The 20000-nt window shown below is 56.4% G+C and overlaps 1 protein-coding gene across 2 annotated transcripts; it reads left to right on the top strand.

Annotated features, from left to right (window-relative positions):
• The first annotated feature begins 9334 nt into the window (after window positions 1–9334).
• NDST1 (N-deacetylase and N-sulfotransferase 1) lies at window positions 9335–19073 on the top strand. 2 transcript variants are annotated; one of them, XM_082006430.1, is made up of 14 exons: window positions 9335–11285; window positions 11891–12373; window positions 12590–12677; window positions 12905–13059; window positions 14204–14389; window positions 14745–14873; window positions 15034–15216; window positions 15570–15666; window positions 15821–15944; window positions 16466–16640; window positions 16874–17044; window positions 17689–17798; window positions 18675–18777; window positions 18892–19073. In XM_082006430.1, the coding sequence occupies exons 1-14, from the start codon at window positions 10776–10778 to the stop codon at window positions 19009–19011; spliced, it is 2634 nt and encodes an 877-aa protein (XP_081862556.1). In that variant the 5' UTR covers window positions 9335–10775; the 3' UTR covers window positions 19012–19073. The 2 variants fall into 2 exon arrangements, with proteins under 2 accessions (XP_081862556.1, XP_081862557.1); XM_082006431.1 differs by lacking the exon at window positions 16874–17044.
• Window positions 19074–20000: the final 927 nt, after the last annotated feature.

Below are 20000 nucleotides of genomic sequence, written 5' to 3'. Positions count from 1 at the left end.
TTTCGGCAAAGACAGCAAAGGCGATGGCAGTGCTCGTGTTTCCCGCCCCCCCTCCATGTCTGGGGCATCCGTGCATGGGTGTGGAAAAGTCAGGACCTCCCGCGTTACTGTCCTGCCGGTTGTCAAGCCACCCGGCAGGGTTGCCTTGCCCAGCCCCGCTGTGTGCCATGCTGCCCTGCTGGCTGCAGCCCCCAAATTCCTCCCTTCCCCCCTGGAGTCACTGGCACGGGGCACAGATGCTGATGGGGAAGCTCATGCAGGCAAAGCCTTTCCCCTCTTCCTGCGCCTTTGGGAAGCTGATGGGTCTGGTTGTGTTTGGGTGGGGATGGAAAACCCACCCCAGCCAAACAGACTTTTTATTACAAGTTGTTTGGGGTTTTTTTTCCCCTTTTTCTTTCTCTACAGCTCTGTCAGTACTCTAGAACAGGACATATTTAATGCGCTGTTGGTGGTAATTTAAACAGAAGAAAAAAGACGTCTCACAAGTCAAAAACTAGGCTGGAGCGAAGAGGGAATGATTAATATTTTTTTCAGTAGTGTGTCATGGTGAAGTATGGAATGACCAAGTGTGTCCCTGCTGCAGAGTGTCACCAGCACTGCCTGCCCCTCTCTGCCTGCAGGCTGTTATAACCAGGTTTGATTTTGGGGGCATCTCTGGGTAGCTGGACTGGGGACGGAGGGCTGTGGTCCCACCGAGCACCCTATCTCGAGGGCTTCTGGCCAGGCACTGGAGATGGAGCTGCTCTGTTGGCTGTTCGTGCTCTGTGGCAGGGTCATGGAGGGCTTTGCTTAAAAGGGGTTTTGTGGAATTTTACCTCCTAGATGTAAATCGTTGAGTTTGTTTTTAACTTGTGGCTGTTGAGGTAGAGCCTGCTAGAATGAGGTTAGGGCTTAAGGCAGAGAGAGAAGCAAGGTATTAAGCCACTGTATCTTACAATTCTTTCATGGCCATGGAGGGCTGGGGTTCCCAATCCAGCTCACTGACGTTTCCAGCCCTGCTCATGAAGGCACTTCAGGACCTCAGGAGTTCCCTTGGTTTCCTTGTGTGATTTTGGCCATGGTGGTGGCATTGCTTTGTGCATTTTTACAATGTGCCATTGTCACGCTTGTGCTGGTGGCTTTGGAGCCTGAGACAGGGGAAGGAGGACCCGGGTGGAGGGAAAGCATGATGCTGCTTTCTTGGAGACTATCACAAACCTTGGGGGCTGTGATGACTCAAGTGCCTACGGGTGATGGTGTCCCCTGCACCCCGCCTCCCGAGGTGCTGAAGAGCAGGGCAGCCCTCATGCCGGGACCCCTGGAAGGCAGCACAGACGTGGGGAGAGGGCAGCCTGTAACTTACGATTCATGTTGTTTTCCTGCAAAAGTCACCGACTGTAATGGCAGAGCTTGCAGGAGACGGATCAATATCGAGCCGTAAATCCTGCACATGACTGCCAGCTGGATAGTGACGGGGCTGGGATTGGGAGCGCCTTGCTTGCCGCGTCCTCCCCAAAAGCAGCAGGACCTTGCTGCCACCCTCTGCCCAGGGAAGGGGCCAAGATCCTTGGTGCTGTCTTTAGGTGGTCTGAGCCTTCCTGGAGGTGTTTAGGAAGGTCAAGAGATCCCTAAATGTGGGGTATCCCAGGAGGAGCTGCCCTGGTATTTATGCAAGGGGCATGCCCAGAGTTCAGCCCTGCTGCTAGTCTGGTCCAAAGCTGTGGAGATGCAGGTTGTCTTGGAGAGACCAAGACTCTCTTGCAGGGGCTCTGCACTGTTGTCCCCCTTCTGCCAGGGAACCCACATTATCTTGGAAATCTCATCACTGATGTAAAGCAGGGAAGAAATGTTTTCTGTCTCTCTGGGCTTTGGGCATGTTGAGGGTTGGATGGACAGTGAGGAGTGTCCCTTTTGGCTCCCTCCGCCACACAGGGAGATGTGTGGGATGACAGCCCCTGGGGCGTCCCTGCTCCTCGGGGCAGCCTGCTGCTCTCTTGGCTCTGCCTCCCATGCCTTGGCCTTGGCAAAACCCAGATGCCTTCCAGCTACTTGTCAGCATCTTGCCAAGTATCCCCCTTCCTTCCCGACCACCATCTGCTTCTTCACAGCCTTACACAGCCCTGCAGCCCCAGGGCTTGGAGCCTGAAGCTGTGGTATCCACTTAAAAAGAAGGGATGCGTTAAAAAGCATTAATGGCACAGTCCTGAAATATGTCTGCGAAATGCTGTCAATGCCTGAAGTCTAAACGTACGACTCAGGCCATTTTGTATCTCCTCCATCAGTCTCAATGCACCCCTTGGCTGCACTGGTGCACTGGTGGCCTCATGGATTTACGTCGGAGAGGGGAACTGAGGCAGGGAGAGAGGCTGTGCGTGGTACGCGGGATGCAGCTGCTTTGCCTAATGGCGGGGTGGGGACGTAGGAGCCCACCTGCGTCGGGAACGTCCCCAGGTAGAGAGGCCAGGAGTCATGCGGTTCCCTGGCCCAGCTGGTCAGTGGGACATGAAGCAGCAGATGTTACTGGTGGTTTATTAGCTCTCACCAGCTGAAAGCATGAGCTACTGTGTGTGGGGCAGGCAGTGCGGTGCTGGGATGGAGGTGCAGGTGGGGCATCAGAGGTTGGTTCCTCAAGCATTTGCTTTGCTTGGAGCCCCTGCAGAGGAGAGGGAGAGGACAGGGCTGATGCTGTAGCCTGGGAGCAGGTAAACTAAAGCAACAGGCTTCCTGTGGACGTGCCACGTGGTTCATGCAACCTCAGACTCAGATCTGGAAATCAGGGAGGCAAGAGGCAGCTTGGGTTCCAGCAGCCCCAATGCTGTGCTTGCAAAGAGCGTGTGGGCTTTACCAGCAGTGTCTTAGAGGACGAAAACAAAACAGATCTTGCAACCATCTCCTGTACTCTGTGCCTGTTCCTGCTCTCTGCATTTCTCCTGGGTTGGTGAGCATTGCAGCCTCTGGTACTTTTTAAGGGTGACAAAGTTTGCATGCAGAGGTAATGTCTTTTATTAGCCTAACTAATACCTTTAGGAAGAAACAGATGTGCTCTTGGACCCAAGGAATGCCTGCACGCCCAAAACGTGTAGGTTTTTCCAACTGTGTCCATTGGTCTAATAAAAGATCCGACCTCCGCCTGGCCCAGCTGCGACCTTGGAGCGTGCCGGCCCCAGGAGCATCCCGCCTGTGCACCACTGTGCACTGCCCGGCCTTTCCCCAAAGGACGTGCCAGCTCGGGAGCTGTTGCCAGAGCACGCCTGTGCTCACAGCCGCCGCTTACCTGCCTCCTAATTCAATACCGGCTGCGAGCACCCAGCCCCATGGGTGCTTTGGGCTTCCAGCGGGTTCTGTCTGGGCAGACTGTCGGGGAAGCAGAGGTTGGCTGCAGCTCAGCAAAGCACTGGGGCATCAGGCAGGATGGATGTGGTCCAGTGGGAGCATCCTTGGGAGCCCCTGGAGAAGCGAGCAGCTCGTGCAGTGTTCCATCCTTGCAGGAATTTCTCCCAAAAGCAGGTGCCAGAGGGTTGGTTGCTCTCTGTGAGCTGGTTCATGCTGTGGTTTTTATGGATGCTGCTTTGCAAAAGTGCTGTTTTGGGGCCGGGTTAGCACTCGGCTGGGCAGCTTGCGCTCCCCAGAGCAGCTGGCAGTTCTTCTGTGGCAGGACAGAGCTGCTTGCCTACCAACTTCAAATTCCCCATAATGGGAAGCTGTCAAGAAAAGGAAGCAGCTGTCCTGTCCCGTGGGGCTCGCAGCACTGCCGAGGAGGGGAATCAGTGCTGCTCCGCAGGTCTCCATGATCGAGCATCACCTTTGCACTCACGGCAGGACCAGCATCTCTGCAGGAAGATCTGGACAAGCAAAGAGTCAGAGGCAGTAGAAGGTGGTTCAGTTGGTGGGGTTTTTTTGGGTTATAGTCCTGTGTGACCTGCGGTGAGTGTGCAGGCTGCCGCTCCAGCAAAATTTAAAAATTCACTCAAGATTATTTTCTCCTCATCCTTTTTATTTTTAGAATACTTGGGATTCTGGCCTTGCTTATCCAGAAAGGCTCTTGGACACTCAGAGAGCCACAGGAACCGACACGGCACATTTCAAAGTAGGAAAACCCGATTCATTGAGCAGATTTTTCTCCCCCCCTGCGAACCCACTTAAAATTCATGGAGAGTTTTGTCAGTAAGAACCTGTTTCAATTAACAGACAAAAGAAACTCTTCTCGTTAACTGCCTCTTTCAATTAAGGTTTGGGAGAATTCCCCCAGCTCCACTTCCTCCAGAGTGAGGCTGTTCCCAAGGATTCAAGGACAAAAACATATCCGTGAGGAGGAGTCACCTGTGAAGGGCTCCAGCTTTTTGGAGGGGAGGCAGTGGCACAGCGTGAACCGTAACCTGGCAGTGGGGTGTTGGGGTGTTTGGTCAGGACGGTGTCAGGGAGCATCGTCGCTGGAGGCATCAGCTGCCCAGACCGGCATCCCTGGGGCATAGGAAAGCTAACGACTGCTGCTAATTGCTGGCCTAGTTTATGGAGGAGGCTGATTTCATGTGGGTCTTGGGAGATGGGAGGGAGCGTGAAGAGGTGCTTTTCCAGATCAAGGTGCTGGGGACAAGAGGGGTGGCAGCCACCAGTGCCACCTTCCAGCCATTGATGCTCAAAGCTCAGAAACGGGGTCACCTCCCCGGGGGCTTCCTCCAAACAACCTCGCTGGCGGGGGGCTGTGGCACCTCAGGGCTGGGGAAGGGGCTGAGAGATGGGACTTAGCAGGGGCAGGACCTGGGGAGTGGGATTAAGATGTGGGGTTTGCTAGAACGGGTCTTAAAAGCCCTGCCAGCCAGCCTTGCCAGCTGCCTTGCTGTGGAAAAAGTTTTAATCGTGGGCTTCCAGAAACCTCACCCATTTTGGGGAAGTTTTGGGTGTTTTTTTCATTTGTTTTGGGGTTTTTCTCGCCTAAAAATTCAGCAGATATTCACAGCAACTCGCCACGCACCAAACCTTTCCTTTGCAGGGAAAGAGTTGTTTTCATGATTGTTTTTTTGAAGAAAACCTGAGGAAAGCATTGCTTTCATCTTTTCCAGTAACACTGAAGTGCTAACAGGGCTTTCTGGATGAAGAACATCTCTTCCAGAGGTGGGCACTTCGGCCAAAAATAACTTTTTTAATGTGAAAATCTTTGACCGCTTTTGCTGGGTTCAGGGCTCGTCTTGCTTTCTTTCCCGCAGGAGCGGGCAGGCGATGGGCAGCTGGAGCCAGAATTTTATTTCCAGAGGGGAAACTTGGTTCAGCAGCAGCAATTCAGGTGGATGCTCCCAACTGCTCACTTCTGGCCAGGCTTTATAAATCAGATCTTAACTAAAGTGCTGAGAAAAAGGGAGTTTTTTCCTGCTGAAGTCCCCCTAGGGTGCAAATGCTCCGAACCTGGAATAAATCAGGGGTAAATTTTCCTGATGCTCCCTTGTGTTTGCTCCTGTCCAGCCTGTGCATGGTGGGGAGAAGCCAAACCATGTGGGTTTGGGGTGGGAGCAGCACCAGTGGCTGCCGGCACCAGCCTGTCCCAAGGGCAGCTGTCGGGGCTGCTGTTATTCTTCTTTAATTTTGCACCTTTTGGGCACTGGGGAAACACTGGTGTCCTTAGGAAAGTGGCACTGGGACTGTACCCTTGCCAGCAGCAGGGTGGTTTTCTCCCTGGCGTGTTGTAACTACTGTTTGCAAAGCGCTTAAGCAGCCCATGTAATCTACCGCTAAGACACTCCTTATCTGGCATTATACAACCGCCCCGGTGGCACACGGGCGGCCTCGGCGAGGGCAGGCAGCTGGGAGGAGCTCGTTTTTGCTCGTTTCTGCTCATTTCTGTCCTTCTGCTTGTTTTACCTTCTCCATCTGCTCTGCATCCCTCTCTCCTGCCTGGATACCCTGGGTGTGCAGCCTGGCAGGAGGCAGCTGGACATCCATACAGCTCATTCTTCCATCCATGCCTCTTTGAGCCCATCCTAAAGGCCTGCCCGGGCTGTGAGTAAGTGGGGATCTCTGGGAAAATCCTCAGTTTTGCAGCAGTTGGAGCTTTTATGCTGGGTTGCAGCTTCGTCCCCTCCAGTGCAGGGCTTCGGTCCCTGCTCGAGGAGCACCTCGGAGGTGGGATGCAGAGGCAGCTGTGACCCAGTGCCTCCTGTGCTTTGATACCCGCATGTATCATCACATCACCGCGCACTGAAGCAAAGGAGTTCATCTCCTGATCGCACCTCCTCTTGGCCAATGGATCCGTCCCTGGCTGGGGAGGCAGGTGATGGGGACAGGGTCAGGCAGTGGTGCTTTGCATCTTGCGATGGCTCTTCTTCCACGCCAATACTCCCAATTCTTGGCGGGAGTTTCCAGTCGCAGTTGGGACCACTGCCATTCAGGGCTGATAAAGGCAGCAATGCAGAGGTAGGTGCTCAAAGGAAGATTTTTCATTCCAGTAACTTTTTCATTTTCAAAGCAATCTCCCCTGTCTTAAGCTTCGTGGTTGTCTCTTGAATAATATGGTGGCATTAATCTCCTTTCTAAAGATGTGCTTAGCTCAGTGGTTTTAGATCTGCAGTCCTCTAAATATTACCAGTAGAGTGAAGGGGATTCCCTCTAGAGGGAACTTAAACCTATTAATAATAATTTGGCTGCCTTTTGTGCATCTTTTACAGATGGTCTGCAATTCCCGGTGCTGCAGGGCACTAGTTAGTGACCCATGAGGATGCTTGCAAGGATATGCAAGACATGGGAGGGACAGCAGGCATGGTGGGCTGAGCCCTGTGGCCAGTGACCTGGTTCCCAGCCTGGCCGAATTCAGACCTTCCAGTAGCCTTTTGCTATCAAATGTCTGAACGTGAGATGAAGCGGATGTGTTGGTGGGGACGAGCGGTGGTCGGATACGGGAGGGGAAGCAGTGGAGCAAGCAGAATTGATTGCAAAGCGCTGAGCTGGGCGATGCAGTTTAGTATCCTGCCTCTAAATCCTCCTCCATCCAGGCTTAACTCCCAGGGCTGGCTGACATGGGGAAGTGGAGCTGGTGTGGCGGTGATGAGGTGATTACCCAGCAGTGCCAGCATGTTGGGGCTCTCCCTGCGGTGATGGGGAGTGAAAAGCAGGGGTGCCCACCCAAAGGGTGCCAGCAGGAGAGGAGCAGTCTGGCTGTGGTGTGTAGGATGTGGCCCCATCAATATGGGTTGAATGCTGGGGGTCTGTGAGCTACCAGAGTCAGGGGCCAGGTTCCTTGCACATGTGCTGGGGAGCAGATCTTGGGGTCTCTTCTCCATGAAGGTGAATATGTGCTCCCTCCCTTGCAGACCTTTTCAAAGTGGTGTGAGGGACACACATGAAAACTTTCTTGCCATGTTGCACCCGTGGTTTTGAGCTTGCCTCCCATCCCTGGGCTGTGGGGTCGGGACAGTTGATTTATTTGACAGCCGGGACTTGGGAATCGCCTGATCTTCACTGCTTGCACCTGCAGCCGGACCTATTGCACCTCTCGATAAATCAAACCCTGCTGCAGTTGTCTGTCAACCCTTCCCTCTCCTCCGGATCTGCTCGCACTTCCTTGCTTATATGTAATCCTTCCATTGCATCCCTGCAAAATCCCACCAGAGGTTAAAGGGAGAGCACTGCAAGCCACTGACAGAGATGGTTTCATGCCCTCCCATCCCCTCCAGTGCCCCTCTGCCTTTCCAGGGTGCAATGGTTCCCCAGGGAGCGTTTGTGGCCCATAACTCTGGCCAGGGGAAACCGCAGCCCCCAAACCGCACCGGAGGGGTGGGAATTGGAAAATTTTCAACCATTTTCCCCTTCCTCCTGCAGCTGTCTTAGATTTGAAGTGGTGATAGTAAAGGGCTTCCCTGGCCACTGGTTGCATTCCCTGCTGGCCCTGGGGTCAGATCCGGCCCCATGGGTGCTCCAGGCTCCCAGCCTTGCCAGGGAAGCTGCTCGGATGCTGATTGTGTTTGTCAGGGAGGCCGGATTAAGAGCGCTGTGGCTAAGCCTCCTCACCGAGCCTCTTCTCTAGCAGAGCCTGGGCCAGGGCTTTGCTCAGAAACCCACCAGAAAATAGTATTTTCTGGGGCTCTTCTTCCTGTGGTCCTTGACGTGTGGCTGTGGCTGAGCACCCGTCTGTGCAGTGGGAGCTGGCTGGCACCGTACGGTGTTTCTGGGGGCCTGAGGTCTCTGTGTGGGACTCGGGCTGACATTTCTAGCTGGTGCTTTTTGAATAACCACAATGGTTTTAAAATGCACCTGAGCAGCTTCTAAAAGTCAGGTTAAAAGGAAGTTTGACTCTGTCACCTTGCCAGCTCTTGTGGGTTTTTTTCTATTTTACCATCGTGTTTTCCCTTTTTGCTTTAGAAAAACGGTTGGTCTCAAGAACTTGTTTTGCGCTCTTGGACTTAAATCTGCTTCCTTCTCTGGTGTGGAGCTGTTGTCTCTCCCACTGCTGCTGGGGGTGCGCAGGGGTTTGTTGGGCAGCGTGCAGCCAGCACCTGCTCTCGTGGGGAAAACCCCGAGCGGGAGCATCCTTGCCCCGCAGCATCGCTCCGAACACCTCAGCATCCACCCCGTGGAGGGTTTGCTCCAGCAGCAAACCGGCAGAGCAGGATTCCTGTGTGCTTTCTGCCTCCGCAGTGGGTTCATGGGGTGGGACGCTGCCTGCCCTGGTCCTGGCTCACACCTGGCTGTTCCGGGGGTCTGGCACTGGCCCCCTGCCCAGGCAGGCATTGCTTTCGTGCTTTGTCATGGCAGCATCCCTCCCTGGGGAGAGTCAGCCAATGTCTGCCCAGAGATGCTGTCTCCAAAGCCTGGTCATTAAGTACTGTAATTAAAAGCTCTTAAAAGAGGATGGACTAACAAAACTCCCTTGGAAATGGCCAGTGATGTGGGCACGGGGCCCTGTTCCTGTCTGCCCTGTGTCATGGAGGGTGGTGTGAGGATGGATGCGTGGTCCTGCCTGTCAGCTGCCGGCTCCGACATCAAACCTGCTGGCTGTCACTTGCCTGCCCATCACCATGGGAATGTGGCTGCCAGCACCCACCGCTCCTAAAAGGTCAGAGAAATGGATAGGGAATGGGATGGCACAGCTGGGGTGCTTGATAATGTGGTCCCGGCTCTCCGCACCCGTAAGGATGGTACCTCGGCAGGAGAGCCTCCCTCTGCATGGGCACATCCCTAAAAGCAGCATCGCAGTGTGCTTCTCCTTTCAGACCTGGAGAAGAGCCCAGCCCCAAAATCCTGGCTGAGGTGTTCTGGGGTTGCTGAAGGTCCAGCCCCGCTGGAGGGGAGGAAGGAGTGAGTTGGGGCAGGGCCCACCTGGGGGGGTCAAGGAACATCCTCGCTTGGTGCTGCCTGGAGATCATCCCCATGCGCAAAGATAAATTACAAATCAATAAAAGCAGGTGCTCCACTGTGCCCAGCACAGCGGGCAGCGGGCGTTGCTGGTGGGTGGCGGAGGCGGTGATGGAAGCTGTCTGCCGACAGCGTCTGCGGGGACCTGGGCGAAGTGGCGCCGTGCCGGCGGGGTTGGGAAGTGGAACCTGGGGCTCACTGCAGGGAAGGGCAGGGATGACAGGATTACCCTGCCAAGCCCCAGACTGTAATCCACGGTACTGTTCAGCCGGCCACGTTTAATCCCGTTAGGTGTCTGGCTGGTGTCTGCAGTGTGGGCGCTCGGCCATGGTGCCAGTGGGGTGCAGGGAGCTCTCCCCGGGGAGGAGCGGAGACCTCTGCCCTTGTCCCTGGCACCAGTGGTGGGTTTGGGGATGGTGCTGCAAGCCACCACTTTTATTTTTGCCTTAAGCACACTGGCTACATCAGTGTTCCCCACCCAGGGTGGGGTGGAGGAACCTCTCGGCAAGCAGTGCCCATCCTATTTTTTTTCTTTCTTTTCTTTTTTTAAATGGGCCTTTCACAGGGAAGGGAAAAATATTCCCAAGGTCACTTTGGCTCCATGTAGGCGCTCTGTGTGCCCGTCTCGGTGACCTTGGCTGGCGGCTCCCAGCTCGGCCTCGTGCTGCTTGGCTGGCCGGCTGCCCACATCCCTCCCTGACCTTCCACACCCCTGGCTCCCGCTGGGCGAAGAGGGGCTGCGGGGCCGCTTCTCTGGCTGCTTGGTGCAATGGAGACTCACGGGGGCCAAGGGCTCCCCACCATAGCACCCCAGTGGTGCCAGTGATGCTGCTGGGCTCCAGGCACACACCACAGCCGGGGTCCTGTGGCACGCGTGCATGCTGCACTCCCGCCCCATCCCCGGCGCCGTCAGGAGCTCGCAGCGCTCTCGCGGCAAGCCCTGGCACGCTGGTGAGCTCACTGAGGGATCTGCCAGATCCGCCGCGCTGGCGTAAATAAAAGCGGTGGCCTTGGTACCGGCACTGTCCCTCCCCACTCATCCTGCCTTTCCCTTGCAGGGCACTGTTGTGGAGCCGGGGGACCGGCACGCCCCAGGGAGCCGCCATGCCCGCGCGCCCACTGCGAGCTGCGCCAAGGCCGCCCGCCGCCCCCTCGCCCCACTGAGGCCATGGGGCTGCTGCTGCCGCCGCTGCCACCACTGCGGGGATTTCGGCTCGGCAAGAGGACTCTCGGTGCGTCTGCCATGGTGACATGAAGCGGACAGCGAGGGACGCCGGACTGCTGGAGGGGAAGAGAGCCTGCACAGACGGCCTGCTAGTATTTTAATTTATTAGTAGTATTCAATTTTATTTTTACTTTTTTTTCGGTTGGTTGGTTGCTTCTTCCCCTCCCCGGGGCTTGCGAGGGGAGGGGGTGGGCAGGGGAGAAGGGCCCCACCTCGCCCCACGGATGCAAGGATGACTGTGCTGGCCAGGGCCCGGCGGGGTATCCGGCAGCTCTCTCCGCAGGTGGTGTTGTTCCTGCTCTTTGCCTTCTGCCTGCTCAGTGTTTTCGTCTCTGCATATTATTTATATGGGTGGAAAAGGGGCTTGGAGCCCTCTGGGGACGTGGCGGGGCTGGACTGCGACGAGCCCAAGGTTGCCCCTTCCCGCTTGCTGCCGCTGAAGAGCCTCAAGGTGGCCGACTCCTCCCGCACAGACCCCTTGGTACTGGTCTTCGTGGAGAGCCTCTACTCCCAGCTGGGCCAGGAGATCGTGGCCATTTTGGAGTCGAGTCGCTTCAAATACAGGACGGAGATTGCCCCAGGGAAGGGGGACATGCCCACACTGACTGACAAGGATCGTGGACGTTTCGCGCTCATCATCTACGAGAACATCCTCAAGTATGTCAACCTGGATGCCTGGAACCGGGAGCTGCTGGACAAGTACTGCGTGGAGTATGGCGTGGGCATCATCGGTTTCTTCAAGGTAATGGGGTGCATGGGGCGAGCCAAGACTGCGTGGCCAGGCCAGGCGTGAGCAGGGGCCGCTGGAGTCCCACTGCCCTGCAGGGACTCTGCCCTCCCCTTGCTTTCTGCAAGCAGCCTGAGTTGGTGTGGAGCCATCCTGCAGCCTGGCATGGGGCACAGGCTTCTAGCAGAGGGCACCATCTTAGCCCTCTCCCTGTGGAAAGGCTGTGTGGCCCCTGGGTGTTTTGAGGGTAAAAATGCACCTCTGGGATGATTTTGGGTTTAGCATCCTGTTTCCCAGCAGTGACCCTTGCTGGGGTTTGTCAAAAGCACAAGCAGGTATTTTGCTAAGCAGCCCCCTGCCCTTCTCCTGCCCAGGGCTCATAGCCCCAGGAGGCTTTGCACGCTGGACATGAGCAGGATTGAGTGTGCGAGGTGGATGAGGGCACCCCATGCTCATGAGAGGAAGGCAGGGGACCCAGCACCCGGATCTCTGGGGGTGGTGAGCTGCCTCCCTGCTTTGCTGTGGCCGTCGGTGCCCCCATTGAGCCCCTGCCTGCACAGCCAGTTTGGGCACTTGTCCCCAGCGTCCCATCTCCTCTGTCCCCCATCTCCCCCATGCAGGCCAACGAGAACAGCCTGCTGAGCGCCCAGCTGAAGGGCTTCCCCCTCTTCCTCCACTCCAACCTGGCACTGAAGGACTGCAGCATCAACCCCAAGTCGCCCCTGCTGTACATCACGCGCCCCAGCGAGGTGGAGAAGGGTGTGCTCCCCGGGGAGGACTGGACTGTCTTCCAGTCCAACCACTCCACCTACGAGCCGGTCCTCCTGGCCAAGACCAAGTCAGCTGAGTCCATCCCACACATGAGCGTGGATGCGGCGCTGCACACCACCGTGATGCAGGACCTGGGCCTCCACGATGGCATCCAGAGGGTGCTTTTTGGCAACAACCTCAACTTCTGGCTGCACAAGCTGGTCTTTGTGGACTCTGTCTCCTTCCTGACGGGCAAGAGACTCTCCCTGCCCCTTGACCGCTACATCCTGGTGGACATCGATGACATCTTTGTGGGCAAGGAGGGCACGCGCATGAAGGTGGAAGATGTCAAGGTGCATCTGTGATGTCCTGGCTGGGATGCATGGGGCTGGGCGCTTCTGCCTGCTCTGGGATGCTCTAGGGATGAGTTTTCCTGTCCCCAGAGCATCCCCTGGCTGCCTGGGAGCCCCTCTGTGAAGCTCTCGGGGACACAGGTCCTCACCCTGGTGTGGCAGCCATCTCCATGGCCGTGTGTTGAGGACCTCTTGCTTTCTCTCCTCCTCTCCCAGGCGCTGTTCGACACGCAGAATGAGCTGCGCACCCACATCCCGAACTTCACCTTCAACCTGGGATACTCAGGGAAATTCTTCCACACGGGTGAGGAGGGCAAGGGCATCTCTTTGTGTGTTGATGCCATACGGCTGGTGTTGGGGCACGAACTGGTGCTCAAAGAGGCCGACGTCAGGGCTGCAGGAGGGTCCTGGGGCATCCCACCCTGCTGCCCCCATCACCCGGTCACAGAGAGGGGCTCCCCCTCCTTCTGCACCGGCTGATCACGCGTGGCTCTGCGTGCCCGGTGGTGACAGTGAGCGTCGTGCCCGCAGGTACCGATGCTGAGGATGAAGGTGATGACCTGCTGCTGTCCTACGTGAGAGAATTCTGGTGGTTTCCCCACATGTGGAGCCACATGCAGCCTCACCTCTTCCACAACCAGTCTGTTCTCGCTGAGCAGATGACCTTAAACAAGAAATTCGCTGTCGTGAGTAAGATGCCGCCGATGGGGCTGCTTATGGTGGAGGGAGGATGGGAGAAGGGGGGCAAAGAGACTTCCCAGGTGACCTGGGTGACAGTCTCTGCTTGCTGGAGCAAAGGGACCTGGTGATGTTGTCATGTCCCCCTCATTGCAGCTGGATGGGTAAATCCATTTATACGCTAGTACATGGAGCAAAAGGATTTATCTGCACCAGCCAACTTGCTGCTGTGGCAGCGAACTGCCCCGGTGCCTGCTCGAGGGGAGACATCGTCTCTGCATTGCAGCAATGCCCACCTGGCCCAGCACCATGGTGGATGTGGACGTCTGACCCGGGGGGTGCGGCTTGGGTGCTCAGCCCGGCACGGTTTGACACTGCGCTGGGCAATGATGCGGGATCCTGGAGCAGTGGCTGTGTGCCAAGAGGCTCCGGCTGATGGAAACTCCCTCTGCAGGCCAAGCTGTCGGGGACATGTTTGGTTGATAAAGGCAGGCTCTGAGCTTCAGCTTGGTAAGGGGTTGTCCATCCTCTTGGACTGTCCTTTATGTGGCCCTGATAAAGCCAGTACTGAGACCAGATCACGCTGTGATCGACTGGTTTGCTCACAGCTGTCTTAAACCCACACGAGTAAAGCCAGACCCAGTAATAATATTTGGGTCCTATGGCCTAAGAGAGGGATCGTCAGGCTAACTTGAATTCACTGTCTGATAATTAAAGGCGCTTAATTAGAGAGAGACCAGACCATCACTACTTGGGATGGGCAGTTGTCCAGCTCCTAATTTCCAGGCTGTTTTATATCTACTGCTATAAACCAATTTACAGTCCTGTATAGATACATCTCCTCGTTCTCCACAGAAAAGCTTTGCTGCTGCTGTTTTGTTGGTGACAGCAGAAATGGCGGGGATGAGGATGGTCCATGTGAAGCAGAGGAGCAAGTGTCCACCCGGCACATCTGCTCCTGGGCTCACTTTCATGGAGACGAGCCCTGCTTAGGAGAGAATGCACAGGCACAGCCCCGCCCTGGTTGCTCTCCAGAGGCACAAACAGACAATTTGTAGTTGGGAATGGGCAGTCCCCTGGGGAGAGATGAGTTTAGGACGTTGTGGTTTTGAGGTCTCCACGGTTACTCACTATCTGGTCTCTCCTCTGCAGGAGCATGGCATCCCCACTGACATGGGGTACGCCGTGGCCCCGCACCACTCAGGTGTGTACCCCGTCCATGTGCAATTGTATGAAGCTTGGAAGCAGGTTTGGTCAATCAAAGTGACAAGCACGGAGGAGTACCCTCATCTGAAACCCGCTCGCTATCGCCGTGGCTTCATCCACAATGGCATCATGGTAGGTGGCAAGGCTTTATCTCTGGTGCTTCTCTCCTCTTGCCTCCCCCACCAGAACTTTGGTGGGTGGTTTCTTGGCAGCTCAGATGCTTTGATTTGAGGGGGCTGTGCCCTCTGGTCCTCCTGCATGGGGGAAGCTCATGTGAGGACAGTTTTTGGCTTCTGTATCTGTCCACCTCCATCCCTTGTGGGTGGCAGGATTCACATCGAAGGTGGTGAGGGGCAGTGGAGCTGGTCCTGACCTCTGAGGCATTGGGGAGGAGAAGGGGACCCAGCCGTGGATGCCTGGAGGAGGCTGTGTGTTCCATTGCACTGGCTCCTCTGCCTGCTCCATCCATATCCTTCTCCTGCCCCAGGTACTCCCCCGGCAAACCTGCGGCCTCTTCACGCACACCATCTTCTACAACGAATACCCTGGTGGCTCCAGTGAGTTGGACAAAATCATCAACGGGGGTGAACTGTTCCTGACCGTGCTCCTGAACCCCGTGAGTACTGCCATCTGGCTGCCCAGGGACAGACAGGCAGGCGTCTCTTGCAGAGCTGTGGGAGGTGTCCCCGATGTCCTCAGCCAGGGTGGGAGCCATTTGGATGGGACAGCTGCTGGGTGAGGTTCCACTAACCCCTGCTCTATCCTCTCCACTTCAGATCAGCATCTTCATGACCCATCTGTCCAATTATGGCAATGACCGCCTGGGCTTGTACACCTTCAAGCACCTGGTCCGCTTCCTCAACTCCTGGACCAACTTGAAGCTGCAGACGTTGCCACCCATGCAGCTGGCACAGAAATACTTCCAGATCTTCTCCGAGGAGAAGGACCCACTCTGGCAGGTACACTCCATGCCTGGAATGGGGGAAGCAGCCCTGTTTATTGTGCTGGGAGAGGGAACTGGGGTATAGGTGGCCCTGGTCTGAGCAGGAGGTTGGACTAACTGACCTCCTCAGGTCCCTTCCAACCTGAATTTCCCTCTGAACCCCTGGGTAAGCAGTGGTTTTTCAACTCTCTGTGGTTGTGCAGGCCAAGAAGGAGTTTGCCCCCTAGACCTGGAGATAAGTCTGGTCTTTGCCCTGCCTGCTGAGCAGCACGGCCTCCTCCTGTGTCTGCTCGGGCTGGAGGAGGCTGAGCAGTGGTGCATGGTCCCGTCCAGGCTGCCTTGTCTCTAACCCTCCCCCCCGCATTTCAGGATCCCTGTGAAGACAAACGACACAAAGACATTTGGTCCAAAGAAAAGACCTGTGACCGATTCCCAAAGCTTCTCATCATCGGGCCTCAAAAAACAGGTGCTTCCCTTCACCCTTGGTGCTGTGAGCGTGCTGGGAGGCTTGCCAGGTCCCCCACACACCCCGAAAGAGCTTCTCTCCGCCCTCCTGCCCTGAAGCAGAGCTTGGAGGGAGATTTGGCCCAAGTCAGCTCTCGCTCTCTGTCTATCTGAAGGAACAACTGCACTTTATCTCTTCTTGGGGATGCACCCGGACCTGAGCAGCAACTACCCCAGCTCAGAGACCTTTGAGGAGATACAGTTCTTCAACGGACACAACTATCACAAGGGCATCGACTGGTAGGTCTCCCCAGCATGAGGGCTGAGCTGGGAGTGCCGATTCCTTCGGGAACAGGAGCAGTGGTGCCACAGGGTTTCCCATTGACCTCAGAGCTGCTGGGCTCTTGGTGGAGGGTACCTGGGTGCTGCAAGGTGGTATGAATCCTGCATGGTTTTGCCTTTTGCAAGGGCATGCTCATGCACTGCCTTCAGGCCATCACACCGCCATGGTTTATCCTTGAGGTGTCGTCCTGAAGGCAAAGGTGACTTGCCTTTGGACTCAGAGTGCTCTCGGCAGAAGCCAAGGGTGTGTGTGTGCATCTGCTACTCCCTGGTTTTGGGGTCTGCCTGGGGAATCTGGTGAGGTCTGACCCTCCAAAATGGCTGAAGGGGATTGTGGAGCCCCAGGCTGTGCATCAGACCTGGAGGGACCTTGCAGGATTAACACATGGTACGGAGTGTTTGAGATGTCACCTGCAATGGGGGGTGCTGGGGACATCTCGTGGTGCCTGTCTGCGTGCCTCACACTGTGCCTCCCCCAGGTACATGGAGTTCTTCCCCATACCCTCCAACACCACCTCTGACTTCTACTTTGAGAAAAGTGCCAACTACTTTGACTCCGAAGTGGCTCCCCGGAGAGCCTCAGCCCTGCTTTCCAAGGCCAAAGTCATCACCATCCTCATCAACCCTGCAGATCGAGCCTACTCCTGGTATCAGGTGAGCTGCCTGCCTTTGCCTCTCCCGCGGCTTGGGCAGCGCCATGGGTGGTGGACAAGGGCCTTCCCTCTGTCAGCTTGGTTTGGGAGGTGGGCTGGCTGCGGATGCCACACTTTTTGGCTGAAAAAGACGAATGAGGACATGGTGTGGTGGCCTGGGAGCCGCAGTGCCTCATGGGCAGCCCAGGATTTGGGTTGCCCCAAGAACAAACCTAACTTGCTCATGCCTAACAGCACCAGCGAGCTCATGATGACCCGATCGCCCTGAAATACACCTTCCACGAGGTGATCACGGCAGGACCCGAGGCTGCTCCGAAGCTCCGGACCCTGCAGAACCGCTGCCTGGTGCCAGGCTGGTACGCCACCCACATCGAGCGCTGGCTGAACAGCTACCATGCCAACCAGGTAGGGATGGGAGCACCCCACTCCTACAGTTGGCAGCACCCCAGGAAGCCCCCCTCACCCAAGCAAGGATGCTTAGGGAAGAAAGCGTGGGTCCCAAGTCAGCTGCAAGGGTGCTTCCATGGGAGCTGCTTTTCTTATACCTTAATATCCACGGGGAGAAGAGTAAAAGTACTTGGGAAAGGTGCAGAGGGCAGATATTGTGCAAGAAGGAAACCCTTGTAGTGTGAGGTTGATGATAGATGGTGCACAAAGACGTTCTTGTGCTGGTCCTGGGCAGGTAGGTCCTTCTGCTGGTCCTCTGGCAAAGCAGGGTTGAAAGGGGGCCGTGGGGTGGAGGGCTGTGGGTGGCTCTGCAGGGGCACCCACCACTTGCCCGCCACTCTTGGCCACAGACCCCCGCAGGGCTGCCCTGTCCGGTGTCACTGCGGCATTGAAGCAGAACAAAAATAGAGGGCAAAGCTGCCTGTGGTTCAAGCTGCGTGCAGGGGAAATGGGGGCTGGATGCATTCAAAAGGAGAACCTGCATGGGCTAGTGGCAAATCTGGCTCCAAGATGGCAAAAGTTGCAGCAAAGGCATCACTGTGCCCTGGGAGAGCAGGGCTGGGAGCCAGTGGCATCTCACCGCCCTGCCTTGGTCCTTGCAGATCCTGGTCCTGGATGGCAAGCTGCTCCGAACAGAACCTGCCAAAGTGATGGAGACAGTCCAGAAATTCCTTGGTGTGACCAACTTCATTGATTATCACAAGACCCTGGCGTGAGTCCTTCCCCAGGCTTCTTCCTCCAACCTGCCGCAGCTCCCGGTGCAGTGAGTTGCCCCTGGGGACACCCAGCGCTGTGCCGGCGGAGCCCACAGCCCTGGGGCTCACCACAGAGCTTCCGCTGGTTTTCATGAGACCAGGGTTTCACCTGAGGCCAGAACAGCAGTTCCTCATTGCTGTGACCTACACTGGGGTAGCTGCAATCAGAAATAACATTCAGCAAGCACCCCACTTTGCTGTGCTTATCCAGGCACCGTGGTGGGGACGGTGGTGTGGCCCCGGGCAGCCCAGGAGCAGCCCTGGGCTCCTGGAGCAGAGTTCAGGGGTGCATTCAAGCCATTTGTTGAGCTCCAGCACCCTGGCTCCTTGTGCACTCACTGCAGAGAGCGGCTCTTTGCTGCTTGCCCTGTGGTACCGCTGTGGGTATCACCTGCCTCTGAGCCTTCCAGACATTAAAACCCAACATAGGAAGCAGGAGACTCGAGCTTCCAGAAAAATTATAATTTACCTCTGCGCTGCTCTTGCCTATATACATGGCTGCTCCGAATCTGCACCCAGGTGTCGTGGGGCTCTTGAGGGCATCCAGGGTCAAAGGTGCCACAGAAAATAATATTAAACCCACGCAGACCCCCGTGCTCCCTCAGCGGTGTGACGTGGTGATGAATGATCCTTGTCGGGCCACTTACTGTGTGGCTGTACAGGGAACCTGTTGTACAAGGGGATCGATAACGAGATGTTAGCTGGGCTGCAAATTAAAGAGAGATGTGCCCCCATGCAGGGCTGGGCAGCAGCAGGGCTTGTCAGGCAGCATGCTTGCCTGCAGAAGGTGTGTGGGGGGGTGAGAGGGGTGAGGCAGAGCTCTCACTTTGCAGGTTTGATGCAAAGAAAGGATTCTGGTGTCAGCTTCTGGATGGAGGGAAAACAAAATGCTTGGGAAAGAGCAAGGGGAGGAAATACCCCGAGATGGACTCGGATGTGAGTATGCAGAAAGATTCCTGGGATGGTCCTGAGCGGGGCCGGGGAGCTGTGCCAGGGTGGTGGGCTTGGGGCTTGTCCATCTGAACCCTCCTCTCTGTTCTCCCGTTGCAGTCGCGCGCCTTCCTGCGGGACTATTACAGGGACCACAACATAGAGCTCTCCAAGCTCCTGTACAAAATGGGGCAGACGCTGCCCACCTGGCTGCGGGAGGAGCTGCAGAGCACCAGGTAGCTGCTGCCCGCCGCCTGCCCAGCAATACCCGAGCGGGGCCGACCCTTGCACCTGGCGGGACCTTCCTCAGCAATACCCGGCCGCCACCTTGGAGGGGACCCCAGGAGCGGACGGCTGTGCCGGAGGCTGCCCGAGCGGTGGCCTGACTCTGCGATCCCCACACTACCACCTCTCTGCCTACCCCACACCCATTTCTCTTTGATTTCATTTTTTTCCTTTCCTGGGCCTGTCGGTGAAGTCCCTTCCTGCCCTGCTCCAACGTGGAGAAGTGGCACAAATTCCCCCTTTCTCTGCCCAAAACAGGCCCTGACTCCCCTGGGCCTGAGTGCAGCGTCAGAGCTGTCCCTCACCTCCTGGTCCGAGGGTGGAGGAGCTGCTCAGGGCATGCTGGCAGTGACTGTGTTCAGCTGGAGCCCAGGAACGGAGCTGGTGGAGACCCAAAGCACAGAGGGACCCAGACCCGCTCCTGCCATTGGTCCCGCGGCAGGAAGCAGGAGAGTTTGCCAGATTCCTACGACACCTACCTGGAAAAGCTGCAAACAAGGCAGATTTTCCTTTCAAAGACCTGGGCATGATTTCTTTTGTCATCTCCATTCATTTTCAAGCTCCTCAACTTCTTCCTCCCCTTCCGTGGGCAGCGCAGTGGGACTGCGGCCGAGCAGGAGAAGGGGCTGGTGTGCTGGCCCTGGTGTGCTGGCCCCGGCGTGCTGACCCCAGCACGCTCCTGTCCCCCCCAACCCCCCCCTTGTACACACGTGGTGTTTCCTGTGGTAAAGCCGAGTGGCGCCCGACGTCCCCCGGCACAGAGGAGAGCCAGCCCTTGGGGACAGGGCGGACGTTGGGATAACGGCAGTCAGAAGGATGCTGAGAACTTGAAACCTCTTGAATATTAAAAACAAAAGTATTTTAATAACGTTGGGGTGGGAGGGGGTGGGGGGGTCGTTTGGTTCCTGTTTTGCAGGGTGTTGTTTTGCTTCGGTGCCAGAATT

The sequence above is a fragment of the Phaethon aethereus genome (genome assembly GCF_964289735.1).
Source record: "Phaethon aethereus genome assembly, chromosome: 14".
Taxonomy (NCBI): domain Eukaryota; kingdom Metazoa; phylum Chordata; class Aves; order Phaethontiformes; family Phaethontidae; genus Phaethon; species Phaethon aethereus.
The sequence above is the reverse complement of the archived record's forward strand: the minus strand, read 5'-3'. Positions and strand labels throughout refer to the sequence as shown.